Below are 18,293 nucleotides of genomic sequence, written 5' to 3'. Positions count from 1 at the left end.
ATACAATAAAAAATTATTAAACCTATGAAGAAACATAAAAACAGGTTCTGTAGTAAAGACCAAAAGCAATCAATAGAAAATAGATGCTGGGATGACTCAGATACTGGAATTAGTTTCAAAATATCTGTTATAAAACATGTTCAAGAACTTAAATGTAAATATGGTCATAATTAATGGGGATATCACAGTAGATAGATGGAAATTACTTAGATAAAACACATTTAAAATTGAAAAGTATAGTGTCTGAAAAGAAAAATTCTGAATGGGCTTAAAAGCATATTGGAAACAGCAAAACCAAGGGTAAGTGAACTTCAGAATAAATCAGTATAAATGATCCATTGTGAAAGCATGGAGGAAAAAATGGAAAAAACATTAATAGAGCCTCAGAGACCTGTGGGACAATATTATGCAAATAACATACATGTAATTAGTGTTCTTAAAAGGAGAAGAAAGGCACAATGGCATGTGGGAAAAAAAAGACTTGATTTTTTCTTTCAGTTTTTTCGAGATATAGTTGACATACACACTGTAAAGTGTAGGTGATAATGATTTGACTTGCATCCATTACATTTGCCGACCTTGGAGAAGTGGCCTCTTGTGGGAGACCTCCTGTGCTTCCCAGCAGCGCACTCCCCTCTGGTCACCAGAGCTATGTGCTCTAGGGGTGCCCCCTGTGTGGGCTGCCTGGGTCCTTCTGTTGTGGTGGCCTGACTACTGTGGGCAGTCTGATAGGTGTGGCTGGCCCTCCTTCAGGTTGGTTGCTAGGCCCTGCCTCGTGGAAGGCTTCCGTCTGTGGGCTGGGGCACAAGGTGGCCGGCTGCAGGAGTGAGTGGGGGGTTCCTGGGACTAGTACTGGCCCACTGGTGGGTGGAGCTGGGCTCGGGGTGTGTGGTTGCAGGCTGGGGTCCCAGATCTAGTGCTGGTGGGTGCGCTAGTTCCTGGCATGGCTGTCTGTAGGGGCCTGGGATATCCCAAAGCTGGTTATCAGCCTGCTGGTTAGTGGAGCTGGGTCCTGAGGCTGCTGGCTGAGGGGCCCAATATGTCTGGTGGCCTGCTGTCAGCCTGCTGGTTGGCAGGCCAGAGCCCCCGCTATTCCCTGGGCTAGTGTCCCATCACTGGTGGACAGGAGCAGTTCCTGGGGCGGCTAGCTGAGGGGCCCAAGGTGTCCCAGAGCTGGCATTAGCCTGCTGGTGGGTGGGACTAGGGCTCAGTGGGTCTTGGAGCTAGTGCTGGCCTGCTAGTCTGTGGGCTGCATCCAGACACAGCAGGCTGTAGGTCTGTGGCGGTCCTGGGGCTGCTGTCCACCCAGTGGTGGGTGGGACAGGGCTCAGGGGATCAGATCCCTGCACTGGTGCCGGCCCCCTTGTAGGCAGAGCTGGGTCCTGGGTTCTCTAGCCGCAGGCCTGGTGTCTGCCCACTGGTGGGCAGGGCTGAGGCCCAGGGGGTCCCAGGCTGGTACCCACCCACTGGTGGGTGAGCCCGGGTCCTGGGGCTAGTGCCGGCTCACTGGTGGGTGGAGCCAGTCCCAAAGTCTCTGGCTGCAGGGCCCTGGAACTCCCTGAGTTAGTGCGTTGGTCTCTGTTGCGCTGGGCCAGGACCCAGTGGCTGGTGCCTGCCCAGTGATGGGTGAGGCTGATCCTGGGGCTAATGCTGGCTCACCTGTGAGCAAAACCAGGTCCCAGGGTCTCTGGTGCAGGGCCCTGGGGACCTGGGACTAGTGAGGCTCGTTGGTGTCAGTGGCCGGTCCTGGGCCCTCTGGTGGATAAGTCCAGGTCCTGAAGCGGCTATGGGCTCAGGGGCTCCCAGCCAGGCCAGCTGGTGGGTGGGGCTGTGTCCCCGCCCAGCCAGCTGCTTGGCCTGAGGTGTCCCATTACTGGTGTAGACAGGCTGCTGGGCGGGGCCGAGTCCCAGCCCTAATAAGCTAGAGGGAGGATTAAAAAATGGCGCTTGCCAGCACCAGTGTCCTCGTGGTTGAACAAGCTCCCAGAAATGGCTGCCACAAGTGTCTCTTTCCCCCCGGTAAGCTCCACTTGGCTCCTGCCTCTCAGGGAGGCTCTCCAAGATCAGCAGGTGGGTCTAACCGAGGTGCCTTTTGAATTACTGCTTCTGCTCTGCGTCCTAGAACTTGTAAGATTTTGTGTGCACCCTTTAAGGATGGAGTCTATTTCCCATAGCCCTCTGGCTCTCCCGAATGTAAGCCCTGCTGGCCTTCAAAGGAAGGTGTTCTGGTGTTTGTCGTCCTAGTGCAGGACTTCCAGTTTGGAGAGCCCCACGTGGGGTTCAGATCCCTTGCTCCTTGGGGAGAACCTCTACAATTGTTATTATCCTCCCCTTTGTGGAGGTATTGTTCTTGACTATACTGTGTCTCTGCCCCTCCTACCTGTCCGGTCGTGGTTCCTTTGCATCTTTAGTTGTAGAAGATCATTTTTGCTTGTCTTCTGGTCTTTCTCATCAATAGTTGCTCTGTAAATATTGTAATTTTGGTGTGCCGATGGGAAGAGGTGAGCGCAAGGACTTCCTACTCCGCCATTTTGGCCACCTTTCCCAAACTCGATTTAAAAAAAAAAAAAGTACAGATCCACAGTACTCTAAACCCCAAGGCATATAACCCACGTGTATACATAACCCATAATTAGACACAATACAGAAAAAATACAGAGCAAATCTTGAAAGCATTCATTAGAAAAACAACATTATATGAGGAACAGTGATACAAACAGCAGCTGACTTCTTACGGGAAAAGAACACTAGATGCTATGTCAAATGAATTTTTCAGATTGAAGGGATATGATACCAGATGGAACCTTGACTACAGAGTAACAGCACCAGAAATAGTAAATACATGTGTAAAATGGAACTGTTGTGTTTGTTTCTTAAATTTGTAGTGAGAGTATACAGTATTAACTGAAGTAGAGTGTAATAAGTAAGGAGTGAATATTATAATCCCTAGAATATTGAGGTTCAGAAACCTTAGTGTGCGTCAGATCACCTGGAGGGCTTTAAAAAGACAGATTACTGGCCTCCACTCCAGAGTTTCTGATTCAGAAGGTCAGGGGTAGGGCCTGAGAATTTGCATTTCAAGAAGTTTCCAAGTGGTGTTGATGCTGCTGGAGTGGGGCCGTACTTTGAGAACTAGTAAAGGAATTACTTTAAAAAAATCTTTTATTGAGGTAACGTTGGTTTATAACATAAGTTTCATGTATACGTTATATTTCATCTTCTCTTTACATTACAGCATGCTCACCACCAAAAGTTTAGTTTCTGTCTCTCACCGTACAGTTGATCCCCTTTACCCGTTTCACCCTCCCCTGTCCCACCCCTTCCCCTCTGGTAATCACTACTCTTTTTTTTACCGTGGAGTAGTATTCCAGTGCGTGTGTGCGTCTGTGTGTGGCATATCTTTTTTTTTTTTTTTTTTTTTGTGGTATGCGGGCCGCTCACTGTTGTGGCCTCTCCCGTTGCGGAGCACAGGCTCTGGACACGCAGGCTCAGCAACCATGGCTCACGGGCCCAGCCACTCTGTGGCATGTGGGATCTTCCCGGACCGGGGCACGAACCTGTGTCCCCTGCATCGGCAGGCGGACTCTCAACCACTGCGCCACCAGGGAAGCCCGTGTGTAGCATATCTTTATCCATTCATTCATTGATAGGCACTTAGGTTGTTTTCATATCTTGGCTATTCTAAATAATGTTGCTATGAACATAGGGTTGCATATATCTTTTTGAATTAGTGTTTTTGTATTCTTTGGATGAATACACAGAAGTGGGATAGGTAGATCATGTGGTAGTTCTAGTCTTAATTTGGGGGGGAATCGCCACACTGTTTCTCATAGTAGCTGCACCAACTTACATTCCCACCAACAGTGTATGAGGGTTTCCTTTTCTCCTGTCCTTGCCAACCCTTGTTATTTCTTGCCTTTTTGATAATAGCCAGTCTAACAGATGTGAGGTGATATCTCACTGTGGTTTTTTTTTAATTGAAGTACAGTTCATTTACAATATTGTGTTAGTTTCAGCTGTATAGGAAAGTAATTTAATTATACATATTTTTTTCAGATTATTTTCCATTATAGGTTATTATAAGATATTGAATATAATTCCCTGTGCTGTACAGTAAATTCTTTTTGCTTATCTATTTTATGTGTAGTTTTGTTAATCCCATACTCCTAATTTATACCCCCCACACCTCCCTTTCCCTTTTGGTAACTATAAGTTTGTTTTCTGTGTCTATGAGTCTGTTTCTGTATGGTATATAGATTCATTTGTATTACTTTTTAGATTCCACATATAAGTAATATCATATAATATTTATCTTTCTCTGACTTACTTCACTTACTATGATATTCTCTAGGTCCATCCATGTTGTTGTAAATATTTTACTCTTTTTTATGGTTGAGTAATATTCCTGTGTGTTTTATACATATATATAAAATCTCACATCTTCTTAAAGTAATCATCTGTTGCTGGGCACTTGGGTTGTTTCCATGTCCTGGCTATTGTAAATAATGCTGTTATGAACATTGGGGTGCATTATCTTTTCGAATTAGTTTTCATCTTTTCTGGATATATACCCAGGAGTGGGGTTGCTGGAACATATGATAACTCTATTTTTTGTTTTTAAAGGAACCTCCAGACTGTTTTCCATACTGGCTACACCAATTTACATTCCCACCAATAATGTATGAGGGTTCCCTTTTCTCCACACCCTCTCCAGCATTTTTTATTGTAGACTTTTGATGATGGCAATTCTGACCCGTGTGAGATGATACCTCATTATAGTTTTGATTTGCATTTCTCTAATAATTAGCAGTGTTGAGCATCTTTTCATGTGCCTGTTGGCCATCTGGATGTCTTCCTTGGAGAAATGTCTATTTAGATCACTTGCCTATTTTTTTTAATTTATTAATTAATTTATTTATTCATTCATTTATTTATTTATTTTGGCTGAGTTGGGTCTTTGCTGCTGCACATGGACTTTCTCTAGTTGCGGCGAGTGGGGGTTACTCTTCGTTGCAGTGTGCGGGCTTCTCATTGTGGTGCCTTCTCTTGTTGCGGAGCATGGGTTCTAGGCATGCGGTCTTCAGTAGTTGTGGCACGCAGGCTCAGTGGTTGTGGCTCAAGGGCTCTAGAGCGCAGGCTTAGTAGTTGTGGCCCACAGGCCCAGCTGCTCCATGGCATGTGGGATCCTCCTGGACCAGGGCTCGAACCTGTGTCCCCTGCATTGGCAGGTGGACTCTTAACCACTGCGCCAGGGAAGTCCCCTGCCTGTTTTTTGATTGGGTTGTTTTGGGGTTTGTTTTGTTTTGTTTTGATAGTGAGTCATTGTGGTTTTGATTTGCATTTTCCTAACAATTAACGATGAATATCTTTTCATGTGCCTGTTGGCCATCTATATGTCTTCTTTAGAAAATCACCTATTCAGCTCTGCTGCCCATTTTTTTATTGGGTTGTGTGTCTTTTTGTTGTTGAGTTGTATGAGTTCTTTATATATTTGGGATATTAGCCAATTAATGGATATATGATTTGCAAATATCTTCCATTTGTTTCTTCATTTTGCTGATGCTTTCCTTTGCTGTGCAGAAACTTTTTAGTTTTATATAATCCCATTTGTTCAATTTTGCTTTTGTTTCCCTTGCCTGAGGAGACATATCCAGAAAGATATTGCTAAGATCAATGTTACAGAGCATACTGCATATGCTTATTTCTAGGAGTTTTATTGTTTGAGGTCTTGCTTTCAGGTCTTTAGTCCATTTTGAGTTGATTTTTGTATATGATGTGAGGTAGTGGTCTAGTTTCTTCTTTTGCATTTGGCTGTCCAGTTGAAGGAATTACTTTTAAAAAAGTGTTAAGAGGTATACCTAAAAAGCCAGTAGAGGAATTAAATTTGACAAACTAACAAATACTCAGTTAAGTGAAAAGATGACAGGAAAGAAAGAACAGAGGAGTAGAAAATAAATAGCAAGATGGTAGACTTATATCTAGCCCTTTTAAAATTACATTAAATGTCAATGAACTAAACACTACACTGTAGAGCTTATCAGACTGGATTTTTTTTTTTTTTTTTTTAAAAGGAAGTCAAACTCAACTACAGTTGACCATTGAACAACATGGGTTTGACGGGTTTGAATTGTGTGAGTCCATTTATATGTGGATTTTTTTTTTCAATAACACACTGGAAATTTTTTTGGAAATTTGTGACAACTTGAAAGAACTTGCAGATGAATTGCTTAGCCGTGAAATATTGAAAAAAATTAAAAAGATATGTCATGAATGCACAAGATATATGTAGACATAGTCTATTTTATCATTTACTACCATATTTTATGGTAGTAAAATTTATCAAAACTTACTTCCACAAACACAGTCCATACATTTGCCATTGAGAGAAATGTAAGCAAACATAAAGATGCCATATTAAATCATAGCTTCATAAAACTAACTGTAGTATACACTGTACTACTGTAAAAATTTTGTAGCAACCTCCCAATGCTGTTGCAGTGAGCTCAAGTGTTGTGAGTATCTGCTAAAAATGCTGTGTGACAGTAATCATTTCCATGTGATCAGTTCATCTCCAGTAAATTGCATATCGTTGTAAAAAGTGATCTCTTGCAGTTCTCAAGTATTTTTCATTGTGTTTAGTGGAAGACCATAAACCATGGAGCCCATATGAAGTGCCATAGTGATGCTAGAATTGCTCCTAAGAAGCAGAGAAAAGTCATGACATTACAAGAAAAAGTTGAATTGCTTGATATGTACTGTAGATTGAGGTCTTCATCTGTGATTGCCCACTATTTCAAGATAAATAAATGAATACAGTGTAAGGACCATTGTAAAAAAAAAAAAAGAAAAGGAAAATTGGTGAAGCTATAGCTGCACCTATGCCAGCAGGCATGAATACCTAGCATTTTTTTGAAATATCTTTTTACCTCATAATGAAAATACAGCTTTTATGTGGGTGCAAGATTGATATAAGAAAGGCATACCTATGGACTCCGATATGATTTGAGAAAAAGCAGTCATTTATATGACGACAGAGCAAAAGGGAGTGAAAGATCTAAAGCTGGAGAATTTAATGCCAGCAAAGGATGGTTTGATAATTTTAAAAAGAGGTTTGGCTTAAAAAATGTCAGGATCACAGGAGAAGCAGCTTCTGCCAACCGAGAGGCAGCAAACAGCTTCCCAGATGCCATTAAGAAAGTCATGGAGGAGAAAGGATATCTACCTGAACAGGTTTTTAATGCAGACATAAGTGCCCTATTCTGGTAAAACAAAACAAAACAAAAAAGCCTTGTTAGTAAGGAAGTAAAGCAAGCACTAGGATTTAAAGCAGAAAGGGTGGACTTCCCTGGTGGAGCAGTGGTTAAGAACTTGCCTGCCAATACAGGGCACACAGGTTTGATCCCTGGTCCAGGAAGATCCCACATGCCACAGAGCAGCTAAGCCCGTGTGCTACAACTACTGAGCCTGCACTCTAGAGCCCACGAGCCACAACCACGGAGCCCGCATGCTGCAACTCGTGAAGCCCGTGCACCTAGAGCCTGTGCTCCACAACGAGAGAAGCCACCGCAGTAAGAAGCCCACGCACCGCAATGAAGAATAGCCCCCACTTGCTGCAACTAGAGAAAGCCCTCGTGCAGCAACAAAGACCCAACGCAGCCAAAAACTTAAAAAATAAAAAAATAAAGCAGAAAGAGATAGGCTAACTACTGTTTTGCAAATGCAGTTGGGTTTATGATCAAGACTGCCCTTATGTATAAAGCTGCCAGCCATAAACAACAAGGTCCTACTGTATAGCACAGGGAACTGTGATAAACCATAATGGAAAAGAATATATATTAAAAAAAAGAATGTCTATGTCACTTTGCTGTACAGCAGAGATTGGCACAACATTGTATATCAACTATACTTCAATAAAAAATTTAACTAAATTAAAAAAAGCTGCTAACCTTGGACCCTTGAAGGGAAAAAATAAACACCAGCTGGCCCGTCTTTTGGTTGTACAGCAAGAAGACCTGGGCAACAAAAATTCTTTTTCTGGATCAGTTCCATTGATGGTTTGTCCCTGAAGTCCGGAAGTACCTTGGCAGTAAGGAACTGCCTTTTAAAGTTCTTTTGATATTGGACAATGCCCCTGGCTACCCAGAACCCCATGAGTTTGACTCCAAAGGCATTGAAGTGGTCTACTTACTCCCAGACACAACATCTATAATTCAGCCTGTAGCCTTAAGTGCCTTTAAGGCTCATTACACATGGTACTCTATGGAAAGGATTGTCAATGCTATGGAAGAGAACTCTAATAGAGAAAACATCATGAAAATCTGGAAGGATTATATCACTGAAGATGTCACTGTTGTTATAGAAAAAGCCTGAAAGAGCCAGTAAAGGAAAGAGATTGTAGAGGTGGAGGAAAAAAAAAGAGGTTGGAGGTAAAGGGCTTCAAGACACGGATATTTTCAAGAGCTAATAGACACCACACCAGAGGAATTAACAACACAACTTGATGGAGATGAGTGCTTCTGAATCAGTGCCAGCCAATAAAGAAGAAGACATAGAAGATGCAGTGTCAGAAAACAAATTGACATTAGACAGTTGGGGAGAAGACTTTCAATTTTCAAGACTGCTTTTGCTTTTTTTTATAGCATAGACCCTTCTATGATAGGGTCACTTAAACTAAAGCAAATAGTGGAAGAAGGATTGGTACCATATAGAAACATTTTTAGAGAAATGAAAAAGCAAAAAGTCAAGTAGAAATTATGATGTATTTCCATAAATTCACAGTAAGTGTGCCTGACTGTCTTCCCTCCCCTTCCACCTCCTCCACCTCTTCCACCTCTGCCACCCCTGAGACAGCAAGAGCAACTTCTCTTCCTTCTTCTCATCAGCCTACTCAACATGAAAATGGTGAGGATGAAGACCTTTATGATGATTCATTTCCACTTAGTGAATAGTAAATAATCATCATTCCATACAGTTAATAAACATCTATTGCGTAGGTGTGTGAGTGTCTTCCTCTGAAAATCTAATCACTGCACGGCAAGAACTGTATGAGATGTATTTGTGTCATCATCATCATGACCTAAGTATTATTCATCATGTGGAATATTGTGTGCAGGACTTGTATTGAATCAGTCTGCCAAGGCAATAGAAACAAAAGCAAAAATAAGCAAATGGGACCTCATCAAACTTACAAGCTTTTATACAGCAAAGGAAACCATAAACAAAACAAAAAGACAACCTACAGAATGGGAGAAAATATTTGCAAATGATGTGACCTACAAGGGCTTAATTTCCAAAATATTCAAACAGCCCATACAACTCAACAACAAAAAAACAAACAACCCAATAGAAAAATGGGTAGAAGACCTAAATAGACATTTCTCCAAAGAAGACATCCAGATGACCAACAGGCACATCAAAAGATGCTCAACATTGCTAATTATTAGAGAAATGCAAATCAAAAGTACAATGAGGTACCACCTCATCCCAGTCAGAATGGCCATCATTAAAAAATCTACAAATAACAAATGCTGTAGAGGGTGTGGAGAAAGGGGAACGTTCCTACACTGTTGGTGGGAGTGTAAGTTGGTGCAGCCACTATGGAAAACAATATGGAGGTTCCTCAGAAAACTAAAAGTAGAGTTGCCATATGATCCAACAATCCCACTCCAGGGCATATATCTGGACAAAACTATAATTCAAAAAGATACATTCACCCCTATGTTCATAGCAGCACTATTCACAATAGCCAAGGAAACAACCTAAATGTCCGTCAACAGATGAATGGATAAAGAAGATGTGGTACATATATACAATGGACTACTACACAGCAATAAAAAAGAATGAAATAATGCCATTTGCAGCAACATGGATGGACTTAGAGATTACCATACTAAGTGAGGGAAGTCAGAAAGAGAAAGACAAATACCATATGATATCACTTATATGTGGAATCTAAAGTATGACACAAATGAACCTATCTAAAAAACAGTAACAGACTCACAGACATAGAAATCAGATTTGTGGTTGCCAAGGGGATGGGGTTGAGGGAAGGATGGATTGGGAGTTTGGGATTAGCAGATGCAAACTATTACATATAGAGTGGATAAACAACAAGGTCCTACTGTATAGCACTAGGAACTATATTCAATATCTGTTGTAAACCATAATGGCAAAGAATATAAGAAAGAATGTATATATATATATAAAAATATATATGTATAACTGAATCACTTTCCTGTACAGTAGAAACTAACACAACATTGTAAATCAACTATACGTCAATTAAAAAAAAAAAAAGACTTGTATTGAAGGAAGACCCTGAGCTCACCTCCTCTCATGGGCACACCAGAATTACAACTATTTACAGAACAACTGTTGATGAGAAAGACTGGAAACTACCAGAAAGAATCACAGTGAGATGGGTAAGAGGGGTGGAGTTGCTTTATAATCATTATACATACCCCCAGGGTGGGCAACCCACAAATGAGAATAATTACGATTGTAGGGGTTCACCCCATGGAGCAAGGACAACCAGTGGATCACTGAAGAAACCAAAGAAGAAATCAAAAGATACCTGGAGACAAGTGAAAACAAAAATATAACAATCCAAAATCTATGGGTCGTAGCAAAAGCAGTTCTAAGAGAGAAGTTTATAGCGATGCTAACCAACCTCAGGAAACAAGAAAAATCTCAAATAAACAACCTAACCTTACACCTAAAGGAACTTAAAAAGAACAAACAAAATCCAAAGGTATTAGAAGGAAAGAAATCATAAAGGCCAGAGCAGAAATAAATGGAATAGAGACTTAAAAAAGAAAATATTAATGAAACTAAGAGCTGGTTCTTTGAAAAGATAAACAAAATTGATAAACCTTTAGTCAAACTCGCCCAGAAAAAAAGAGGGCCAACAAGAAGGAGAAGTCAGAACTGACACTGGAGGATCATAAAAGAATACTACAAACAACTCTATGCCCCAAAAATGGACAACCTAGAAAAAAATGGACAAATTCCTAGAACTGTACAATCTCCCAAGACCAAACCAGGAAGAAATAGGAAATATGAACAGACCAGTTACCAGTGATGAAATTGAGTCAGTAATTTAAAGCAAAACAAAACAAAAAAACACCCCAAAACTCCCAACAGACAAAAGTTCAGGACTAGATGACTTTATATGTGAATTCTGCCAAACATTTAGAGAAGAGTTAACACCTATCCTTCTCAAACTATTCCAAAAAATTGCAGAGAAAAGAAGACTTCAAGACTCATTCTACAAGGCCACCATCACCCAGATACCAAAACCAGAGAAAGATACCACAAAAATAGAAAATTACAGGCCAATATCACTAATGAACATAGATGTAAAAATCCTCAACAAAATATTAACAATCAAATCTAACAATACATTAAAAGGATAATACATCATAATCAAGTGGGATTTATCCCAGTTGATGCAAGGACGGTTCAATAACCACAAATTAATCAACGTGATACACCACATTAATAAATTAAAGAATAAAAAATCATACAGTCATCTACATAGATGCAGAAAAAGCTTTTGACAAAATTCATTCATTTATGATAAAAACTCTTCACAAAGTGGGTATAGAGGGAACGTACTTCATAATAAATGCCATATATGATAAGCCCACAACTAACATCATATTCAACAATAGAAAGCTGAAAGCATTTTCTCTAAGATCAGGGACAAGACAAAGGTGCCCACTCTTGCCAGTTCTATTCAACATAATATTGGAAGTCCTGGCCACAGCAATCAGACAAGAAAAAGAAATAATATAACCCAAATTGGAAAGGAAGAAGTAAAACTGTCGCTGTGTCACTGTCTACAGATGACATGATACAATATATAGAAAATCCTGAAGACACCACCAAAAAACTACTAGAGCTCATCAGTGAATTCAGTAAAGTTACAGGATACAAAATTAACATACAGAAATCTCTTGCATTTCTATACATTGACACTGAACTATTAGAGAAATTAATGAAACAATCCCATTTACAATTGTATCAAAAAGGATAAAATACCTAGGAATAAATCTAACCTAGGAGGTAAAGACATGTACTCCAAAAACTATAAGACGCTGATGAAAGAAATCAAAGATGAGACAAACAGATGGAAAGATATACCATGTTCTTGGATTGGAAGAATTAATATTGTTAAAATGACGATACTACCCAAGATAATCTAGAGATTCAATCCATCCCTATCAAAATACGAATGGCATTTTTCACAGAACTAGAACAAATCATTTTAAAATTTGTATGGAAACACAAAAGACCCTGAATAGCCAAAACAATCTTGAGAAAGAAGAACAGAACAGAGGTATCACACTCCCTGATTTCAGAGTATACTACAAAGCTACAGTAATCACAGCAGTATGGTACTGGCAAAAAAACAGACACATAGATTAATGGAACAGACTAGAGAACCCAGAAGTAAACTGACACACTTATGGTCGATTAATCTACAACAAAGGAGGCAAGAATATACAGTGGAGAAAAGACAGTTTCTTCAATAAGTGAGTTTCTTCAATAAGTGGTGCTGGGAAAACTGGATAGCTACATGTAAAAGAATGAAATTAGAACATTTTCTCACACCACATACGGAAATAAACTCAAAATGGTTTAAAGACTTAAATGTAAGACCAGAAACCAAAAAGCTGCTAGAAGAAAACATAGGCAGGGCCTTCCCTGGTGGTCTAGTGGTTAGGACTCCATGCTTCCAGTGCAGGCGGTGCGGGTTTGATTCCAGGTCACAGAACTAGGATCCCACATGCTGCACAGCCAAAAAAAGTCGAGATCCTTTGACTTCTGTAACTATCCAAAAATAAATAAATATTTTTTAAAATGAAGTTTTAAATAAATTAAATTAAACTACTTTAAAAAAAAAAGAAAACAGGCCCACCTCACCTGCGTGTCATGTGCCCTGCACCACTTGCCGGCATCTGAGCGCTGATCCCAGGTGTCGTGGGTCTTTGAGGTGAAAGGGGCAGTGCCCATGGGCCAGTTTAACAGCGGCGGAGGCAGGCGGAGGACTTTGACTGGGGTCAGCCCGCCGAGCTTCCCTGCTCAAGGTGTCTAAACCCACCGTTTCTCGGCGTCAGGTTCTAAGCGCACGACAGGGACCTGCTGAGATCTTGACCAGAGCGATGCATGGTTTTGCGGCCTTGGTCTGGGAGCCGGGCGACGCCTCACGGCGGGGCGTGAAAGCCCCAGCTGGCTTCCACCCCTCCCCCACAACCCGAGCGCCGGTCCCCGCACTCGGAAGGCCCTGCTCCCCGCCGGCCGTGCTCCTGCCGCGGGTCGCTCGGTTCGCTCAGGCCTGGTTGGCTCTCAAGAGTTGGGCAAATCCTTGGTCCCCACGTGGGCACGGTGGGAGTAGGTCTCGAGCTTTATGTTGGAGGATTCTTGGCACATCTTGGGTTTGCCTTGCATTAGATGGGTATGCATGTGTTCACACTGGCGAGTTGATCCGGGATATGACCGGAAATTGAGTGTTTGGCTTGACGGCTGAGGTTTAGGTGGACGCCCACACCAGGATATTTTACTTCAAATAAAGAACATGGTGAAACTAATTCACACGTTAGCGGATCATGATGATGATGTCAACTGCTGTGCCTTCTCCTCTTCCCTCTTGGCCACTTGCTCCTTGGACAAACCAATTCGCCTGTACTCCCTGAGTGACTTCAGTGAATTGCCACACTCTCCATTGAAGTTTCACACCTCTGCTGTCCACGCTGCTGTTTCTCTGCTTCAGGGCATATTTTGGCTTTATTTTCAACAGATGGTACCACTGTCTTATGGGATACTCAAAACGGACAGACTTTGGCAGTGATGGAACAGCCCAGTGGTAGCCCCGTGAGGGTTTGCCGGTCTTCCCCAGACTCCACTTGTTTGATATCAGGGGAAGCGGATGGAACTGTTGTTTTGTGGAATGCACAGTCATACAAGTTATATAGATGTGCTAGTGTTAAGGATGGCTCCTTGGTGGCCTGTGCATTTTCTCCTAATGGAAACCTCTTTGTCACTGGCTCCTCGTGTGGAGATTTAACACTGTGGGATGATAAAATGAGGTGTCTGCATAGTGAAAAAGCACATGATCTTGGAATTACCTGCTGCGATTTTTCTTCACAGCCAGTTTCTGGTGGAGAACAAGGTCTTCACTTCTTTCGACTGGCATCATGTGGTCAGGATTGCCAGATCAAAATTTGGGTTATTTCCTTTACCCATACCTTAGATCAGTGGATAAGTCTGTCATAGTGTATGATACTAATACTGAGAATATACTTCACACCTTGACTCAGCACACTAGGTATGTCACAACTTGTGCCTTTGCACCCAATATCCTTTTACTTGCTACTGGTTCAATGGACAAAACAGTGAATATCTGGCAGTTTGACCTGGAAACACCTTGCCAAGCAAGGATCGCAGAAGATCAACCAAAGCAATTTACTGAAGATTGGTCAGAGGACGATGTCTCAAACTGGCTTTGTGCACAAGATTTAAAAGACCTTGTTGGTATTTTCAAAATGAATAACATTGATGGGCGAGAACTGTTGAATCTTACAAAAGAAAGTCTAGCTGATGATTTGAAAATTGAATCTCTAGGGCTGCGTAGTAAAGTTCTGCAGAAAATTGAAGAGCTCAGGACAAAGATGAAAACCCTTTCTTCTGGAATTCCTGATGAATTTATATGTCCAATAACTAAGGAGCTTATGAAAGATCCTGTCATTGCATCAGATGGCTATTCATACGAAAAGGAAACAATGGAAAATTGGATCAGCAAAAAGAAACGTACAAGTCCCATGACAAATCTTGTTCTTCCTTCAGTGGTACTTATACCAAATAGGACTCTGAAAATGGCCATTGATCGATGGCTGGAGACACATCAAAAATAAAACTGTTTATTTTATATTGCAAAAAAAAAGAAAAGAAAATAGAGGCAGGACACAGTTTGTTATAAATTGTAGCCATATTTCTTTGGATCTGTCTCCTAAGGCAAGGGAAACAAGCAAAAATAAACAAATGGGACCTCATTAAACTTAAAAGCTTTTGCACAACAAAGGAAACCATTGGCAAAATGAAAAGACAACCTACTGAATGGGAGAAAATATTTTCAAATGATATGACTGATAAGGGATTAATATCCAAAATATATAAATAGTTCATACAACTCAATATTGAAAAAACTACCTGATTTTAAAAAATGGGCAGAAGACCTGAATAGATATTTTTCCAAAGAAGACATACAGATGGCCAACAGGCACATGAAAAGATACCCAACATCACTAATCATCAGAGAAATGCAAATCAAAACCACAATGAGATATCACCTCACACCTGTCAGAATGACTGTCATCAGAAAGACCACCATTAACAAATGTTGGTAAGGATGTGGAGAAAAGGGAGTGCTTGTACATTGCTGGCAGGAATGTAAGTTGGTATATCCACTGTGGAAAGCAGTATGGAGGTGCCTCAAAAAAGTAAAAACAGAACTACCGTATGATCCATCAATTCCATTCCTGGGTGTACATCCAGGAAAGATGAAAACTCTAATTTGAAAAGATACATGCAACCCAATGTTCACAGCAGCATTATTTACAATAGCCAAGATATGGAAGTAACCTATGTTGCTAATAAAACAGAAACAGACTCACAGATGTGGAGAACAAACTAGTGGTTACCAGTGAGGAGCAGGGTAGGGGAGGGGAAAGATAGGGGTAAGTGATTAAGAGGTACAAACTACTAAGTATAAAATAAATAAGCTACATGGATGTGTTGTACAGCACAGTGAATATAGCCAATATTTTGTGATAAATTTAAATGAAGTATAAGCTATAAAATTTTGAATCACTGTGTTGTATACCTGAAACTAATATAATATTGTAATTCAACTATACCTCAATTTTTTAAAAATGAAAGTGTTTTAATACTGTATTATGAATATGACAGTAAAACTGTATGCCATAAAATTTTTATAATGATTCATTCATTAATGTATATGCCAGGCTACCATGAAGCCATCATATTGATTACACTAGACTACTATAAAGCAATTTGTATTGCTTTTTCTTCATTATCAATGCATGAATCATTGTACCTGTAAATAAAGATGAATTTCTTTTTCACATTATCTTTTCTTTTTTTTGATATCTAGTTTTAGTAATATGCGCAACATGTAAAGCATTTTGTAATATCATATAAGATAATATTGATGTAGGTACTGAGACATGATTCATCTTGTAAACAGACGATGTAAACTTATGGTATTGATAAAAATATACAGTACTATAAATGTATTTCTCTTCTTTATGATTTTCTTAATAACTTCTTTTATCCCTAGCTTACTTTTTTGTAAGAATACAGTGTATAGTACATATAACTTACAAAATACATGTTAATTGCCGTTTATGTTATCTGTAAGGCTTGCAGTCAACAGTAAGCTATTAGTAGTTAAGTTTTGGGTTATACTCTTGAGTTAAAAGTTATACACAGATTTTCAACTGCTCAGGTGATATCACCACTCCTAATCCCCATGTTGTTAAAGGGTCAACTGTATGTGCTGTCTTCAAGAGTTGTACTTGAATTTTAAAAATCACAGACAGGTTAAAAGCAAAAGAATGAAAAAGATATGCCAATCAGATATTAACAATAGGAAGTTGAAGTGGCTATGTTAACATCAGACAAAATAGAATTCAAGACAAAGAGTATTACCAGAGAGAGGAGATACTTGATAATGATTGAAAGAGCACTTCATTAGAAGAACACAACAAATCCTAATATATGTTTATTAGTAGGCCCCTAATAACAGATGTTCAAAATACTTAAAGCAAAAAGTAAGACAACTAAAGGAAGAAATATACAGGTCAACAATTATAGTTGTAGATTTTAACAACTCTCTACCAGTAATTGAGAACAGGAAAAAAAAATCAGTACAACTATAGAGAATTAGAATAGCACTACTTGGCTTCCCTGGTAGCACAGTGGTTACGAATCTGCCTGCCAATGCAGGGGACACGGGGTCGAGCCCTGGTCTGCGAAGATCCTACGTGGCACAGAGCAACTAAGCCCGTGTGCCACAACTACTGAGCTTGTGCTCTAGAACCCGCAGGCCACAACTACTGAAGCCCGCATGCTTAGACCCCGTGCTCTGCAACAAGAGAAGCCACCGCAATGAGAAGCCCGCGCACCGCAATGAAGAGTAGCCCCTGCTCACTGCAACTAGAGAAAGCCCACACACAGCAATGAAGACCCAATGCAGCCAAAAATAAAGTAAATTAATTAAAAAAAAAAAGAATAGCACTACCAATCATGATATCTAATTGATATTTTTAGAACAGTGTACCCCAAAACTGCAGAATATATAACCTTTGCACGTGCTTAGACTTTGTCAACATAAATCATATGCTGGCCTATTAACACATGTCAGTAAATTTTGAAAGATTGAAATCATATACAGTGTACAGAATTTCTCTGAGCACAACAGAATTTAATCAGAAATTGAAACAGTAAGATCTCTGAAAACATCCAAGTATTTGGGAATGAAACATCATACTTTAAATAATTCATAAGTAAAAGGAGAAAATCTCAAGGGAAAATCACAAATATTTTAAATTGAAAGATAATAAATATACCAAATATAAATATTTGTGGGGTGCAGCTAAAGAAGTATATAGAGGAAACTTTTACATTTTTAAATACTTACATCAGAAGAAAATGCTTATATACATTTTAAAAAGGTATAAATTTCTGTTTTTACCTTAAGAAGCTAAAGAACAAGCCCATAGCTAACATCATACTCAACAGGGAAAGAGTGAAAGCTTTTTCTCTAAAGATCAAGAACAAGACAAGTGTGACAATATAGTGCTGGAAGTCCAAACCAGAGCAGTCAGGCAAGGAAAAAGAAGGTGTCAAATCCAAAAGGAAGAAGTAAAATTATCTCTATTTGCAGATGACATGATCTTATATAGAGAAGACCCTAAAGACTCTACAAAAAACTATAAGAACTGGTAAATGAATTCAGTGAAGCCAGGATATGAAACCAACATACAATAATCGGTTGTGTTTCTATACACTAAAGACAAAATATCTGAAAAAGAAAATAAGGAAACAGTCTCATCCACGATGGCTCCAAAAGCAATGGAATACTTAGGAATAATTTTAACCAAGGATGTAAAACATCTGTACACTGAAAATTACAAGACATTGATGAAAGAAATTGAAGAAGGCAAAAATAAAAGGAAAGATATCCCATGTTCATGGATTGGAAAACTTAA

At 39.9% G+C, this 18,293-nt stretch overlaps 2 protein-coding genes across 2 annotated transcripts in view; both read left to right on the top strand.

Moving 5' to 3' along the window:
- LIN9 (lin-9 DREAM MuvB core complex component) overlaps positions 1-18,293 on the top strand; it is a gene marked incomplete at its 5' end in the record, with an annotated part of 108,639 nt that overhangs the window by 34,800 nt on the left and 55,546 nt on the right. The gene's annotated exons all lie outside the window — the stretch shown is intronic.
- On the top strand, positions 13,580-14,915 carry LOC309831588 (WD repeat, SAM and U-box domain-containing protein 1-like; the record flags this gene model as incomplete). Its single annotated transcript, XM_082668852.1, is given in 3 exon segments — positions 13,580-13,751; positions 13,754-14,245; positions 14,248-14,915. Coding segments are annotated over 3 exon segments (1,332 nt in total).

This window comes from Grampus griseus, assembly GCF_964374135.1.
Source record: "Grampus griseus genome assembly, chromosome: 1".
Taxonomy (NCBI): Eukaryota; Metazoa; Chordata; class Mammalia; order Artiodactyla; family Delphinidae; genus Grampus; species Grampus griseus.
Note: the sequence above shows the minus strand (reverse complement) of the source record. Positions and strands in the feature narration are given on the sequence as shown.